The 4,651-nt window shown below is 33.8% G+C and overlaps 1 protein-coding gene across 1 annotated transcript; it reads left to right on the top strand.

The window, feature by feature from the left end:
* Window positions 1–162: 162 nt before the first annotated feature.
* On the top strand, window positions 163–4,499 carry LOC117121600 (transmembrane protein 161B-like; the record flags this gene model as incomplete). Its single annotated transcript, XM_033266834.1, is given in 8 exon segments — window positions 163–263; window positions 477–563; window positions 1,046–1,297; window positions 1,574–1,725; window positions 1,879–2,083; window positions 2,366–2,491; window positions 3,480–3,751; window positions 4,316–4,499. Coding segments are annotated over 8 exon segments (1,371 nt in total), but the record flags the coding sequence as incomplete, so codon positions are not given.
* Between the last annotated feature and the right edge of the window lie 152 nt (window positions 4,500–4,651).

Raw genomic sequence — 4,651 nt, 5'->3', positions numbered from 1 at the left:
TACATACATACATACATACATACATACATATAGACAGACTGATATATTTATTTGTTGCATTTTTTTCAAGGGCTAGATACTGTAATGTTTAAAAAAAATGATACCAGTTATATTGAAATTTAATGTTAAAGCCTCAAATCCATTACTTGTTTTTTCTTTTAGGCTTTGTTTGGCTTCCAGTTAGTAACCACATTCATTGCTGTGACAGCTCTACAGAAACTCAATGCATATTTCTCATTTGCTCAGTGGCTCATTGCAAGAGGGTATGAATACTTTGATAACTTTTAAAAATGCATGTTGTCCTAATTTTTGTTTGGGTTATTAAATATATGTACATGATAAATAATAGTAATTAAACTGCATAAAAGCCAACAAGAAATAATGTAAGCCTTTGTGAAGCACATTCTTCACATAGCTCATTAATTTGCATTTAATCTAAAGTTCTCACAATAATAATGGAATTGTTATCTTCTCAGAAATTTGACATGGTTTAAGTTACCTAATGAGCAAGAGGTTCGAAGCCAGATCAAACCTGAAAATGGCAAAAATTATCGCAGAGGAAGGTAAAAATTTACAAGTACACATATTAATTCTGGTGCAGATTGTCTTGGGGTTAGGGTGTGTTTCATCTACCAAGTGAGGCAAAAAAAATGTACATATTATTCATGAGTGAAGTGAAAAAAAATGTTCATATCCAAGACCCTGGGATTAGAAGCATCTTAAACGCCAAGTGTACTTGCTTTTGGATGTGAAAGAAAAAAGTAAATCTAAAAAGTAAATGGTCTATTCTAACCTATCCCCTTTCCCAACACCAAGACAGATGAAAAAAACAAAAATATTACCTCAGACACAACTTAGACACTTTTGGAACAGGTGAAAACTATTTAAAAAACATATTGATTTTGCTCTTCTTTTTTTTTTATTTATCACTAGTCCATGGCAAAGTTACTATCTTGTGATTTACATTTGACATTGACACTAAACTTTATAGGTGCACAAAAAATTAGAAAATAAAGTAAAGCAAAATTATCATTGTTTTCCACAGGAGAGGAGAATCAATTAAGGATGATTCATTTATTGTACCTCGAAGTCTAGACGTACAGCTGATCCCAAGACCTGTGTTGGAAGTTCATGTCATCCCACTCAGATACTATTCTGAGCTCCAGTGGCTTATTGATTTTACAGTGGTTGCAGTGGTCGTTTACATAACTACAGCCTGTTTCTATTTGTATAATTACCCACTGAAGGAATTCAATCTCAGTATGGTGTGGGTGTTAGTTGTCTTGGTGTTTGCATCGTATCCTTTATAATACGAGTCCCAGAGAGGGTTAGTGGCTGGGAATATGTGTAGGAGCAGCTAACTGCAGGTAGCCACTCTGCATACTGAACCATTAAGGAATATGGTGTAATTAAGCTGGCCGCATGCTGTGTCGGTGGCAGCAACCAGGCGCCAAAAAAAAACAAAAAGCAATGAAGTGATGATCACTAACATTATCAGTGTTATCTTTAATTTCTTAAATACTGGTATGTTGTAGTAAATTGTTGCAAATGATTGATTCCTTATAATTTCTAGAAAATACTTGTTTTCTGTTTTGAAAATGTACTTTGATACAGAAGAAAAAGGGGAGCTATGGATGTGCTTAGCAAGTGGTCTGTGCTTCCTACTTGTCGCCATGGGGATAATGCTCATAGGGGATGATATACTAGATTTTAGGTTAGATGAAGGTAAGCTGCAAATGAAAAGTGTTTCAAAAAGTCAGTGTCAAACAGAAGAGTTGTTCCAATCCTATTACCAGTATATCCTGTATAATGCAGAGAATTAAACCAATATAATTTTAGTAATAACTGTATTGTTTACTGTCAATTTTACATGTTTAGCACTACATAAAGCTTCAGAAGAGGCCGAGCTCCTACTTGAGCAGCAGTTGTCTGTGAACCGTGGGCCCATATCGAAGGGCCTCATCAAGCTGTCCTTAGCATTTACTTGTGGAATTTTAGGAGCTGTCTTGACATTTCCAGGATTAAGAATAGGGAAAACTCATCTTGACTCCCTTCGCTATAGCTCTGATAGGACATTTGTTCAGTGAGTATATCATTCAGGGGGCACCCTTTCCTATATGGTAGTAGCAAGTGAGATATGACTTGCATAAAAATAATACCACTATATACTTGCATATGATCTATAAGCATATTTAAGAGTGATTTTGTTTTAGTTTAATATTGCTGTTTTATAGTAAATGTGGGTGACATTTGATATGAGGTAGTTTTGTGTTTGCTTTCTGCTATGTTAAAGTGCTTACATTGTAATAATATTGTTATTTATTCTTACTTATTTTGATTGTATACTTCTGTATAATTATTTCAGAATGCTGTTACATTGCAATTTCATATTACCTGTGTTTTTGTTGCTGCTGTGGATAAAACCTCTAGGTCGAGATTACATCCTCAGCAATGATGTTGGACACTTACTGACAGGCGAAGATAAACCAATGTAAGTGAAAATAAGTTGTTTTGCCTTGGCGTTAACTGATATTTATTTGTTTATTTCTTGAGTAGTTACCTGGATAAACTGACTAGTTACTTGGCATATTCAGGTATAAGTACAAGCATCTCACTTATAGACTGCTAACATCACTGCTGATTTTTGTAATTTGGAATTGGATTGGATTGGATTTCTTTGGTGTAATATACACCAGGGATAACCCACAAAAGTCCTGAGACTTATTTCCAGTGGTGTCCTTCTGGTGGTGATTGGGCAGTACACCGGGAGACAATCCCCTACTCTTTTCCGAAGAGTGTACTGCGTTCTTTCGCATGCACATTGGGACAGTTTGCACACAGGACCAACAGCTTAAAAGTCTCATCGGAAAGACAGTGCGCTTTGAAACTTGCAACTTGCATTTCAGCCCTCCAGCTGAAACTCAAGGAGAGCAGTGATGGGAATTGAACCGGGGACCTAAAGATTTCCACGGTTCAGTGCACACACAGTGATTACCACTAGTTTAACCAACTGAGCTAGTTGCTCTGAATTGCATTAATCAGGATGTATTAAATTGTAAATATATTTCATTTTAAAACCCAATTATAATATCATACTTTTAATTAATTTTTACTGGGAAAACAGTTTAGCAGCATCTGCAACATTGCAAGTGAGCAATAGAAACAATAATAAATTATATTTAAGAAGTATCACTATTTTATGGATATTTTATGCTTTATGAATTCATATATTTTCTGATATCTTAAAATAAAATCTAATGCAAATTTTGTTTTACACTCTGCTGTTTTGTATCAGTTGCCTTAAAATGGATATGTATGTAAATATACAAATATTCATTGTCACTACATTGCACTGCTGTCACCAGCATAAGCATATAATTTAGATAGGTGAAATCAATGATTACACATGAGAAAGAAAATGTAAGGCTTACCTGTTATACACAAATCCTAAAATTTGAATTATCTTTTTATCCATTTAGTATGAGTGAAGCAGCATTTGAGAGAGGGCGTCTTGGGCTGGTATGGTGTTTTTGCTTAATCCGTCTCTTTTTCTTACCAACTCATCTTCAGTCATACCTCAACATGGCTCAAGAACGACTTGATCAACTTCGTAAAGAGGCCGGGAAACTTACGTATCATCAATTATTACTACTGGTGATGAGCGTGTTTCGGTACTTGTGCGTTGTAGCTATACAATACATAGCTCCTGTCATTGTCATATTCAGTCTGTCTCTACTTCTAAATACATCCTGTAAGTGATATCGTCAAAAGTTTATTTCCACCAATGCATATGGTTTAACTTATAGATCTAACCAAAATAGTAAAAATAAATGCAAATATGTATCTGGGAAAAAAATATGATATAGACATAAAGTCTGTGTTATCGTTTCCCATGCTAATACTTTTGAATAATGTGGATAAAGTATTATACTCCATCATGTCTTTTTAGTTTTAACTCTAATGATGATGTAGATAATATCAACCTAATTCAATATATATTAAGTATTATGCCAACGTTTTTAAAGGGTTATTATTTTAGTGTACATACAACACAAATGATGAATTAATCGATATTGCATAATTATAAATGCAAAAGCATTATAAATGGAGCTAACTATGTCTTATGCCCTGTCCAGGATATCAAATTTTATTGGACAAAAACATGTGACATGCCTAAATATGGTCATGATGACATCACATCATGACTATATATGGGCATGCATCAGTTTTTTTGTCAAAGAAAATTTTATAATCTAAACAGAGCTGTAGATAAATTTAAAAAAATTATGTATTCTGATTTTATTGTTTTTTTCAGATGGTGCATTACAATTACAAGATCTGAGTGATTCTAACGTAGCTTCATCATCCGCAGTAGGGGGTCATTCTTTACCCTTGTTGTCGTATGCACTTATTTCCTTCATGCTGTGGTGGGCCTGTTTAGCGTGGCTTGCCACAAGTCTCTTAGGTGTTGCCTATCATTCTGTTTTATAAAAAAAAAATAAAAGTTCTTTAAAAAAAAAAACCGATAATTCTCTGTATTAAAATAATTTTAGCAAAATTATTTGTATAATAATGTTGCTAGAATTCCTTAAAAATATTGAAAGCAATTTCCACTCTAAAAAATGTAATGTTTAGTGTTTTATGTAACTAT

Source organism: Anneissia japonica, unplaced genomic scaffold (genome assembly GCF_011630105.1).
Source record: "Anneissia japonica isolate Jap-2015-1 unplaced genomic scaffold, ASM1163010v1 scaffold284639_len4651_cov196, whole genome shotgun sequence".
NCBI classification, from domain to species: domain Eukaryota; kingdom Metazoa; phylum Echinodermata; class Crinoidea; order Comatulida; family Comatulidae; genus Anneissia; species Anneissia japonica.
The sequence above is the reverse complement of the archived record's forward strand: the minus strand, read 5'-3'. Positions and strand labels throughout refer to the sequence as shown.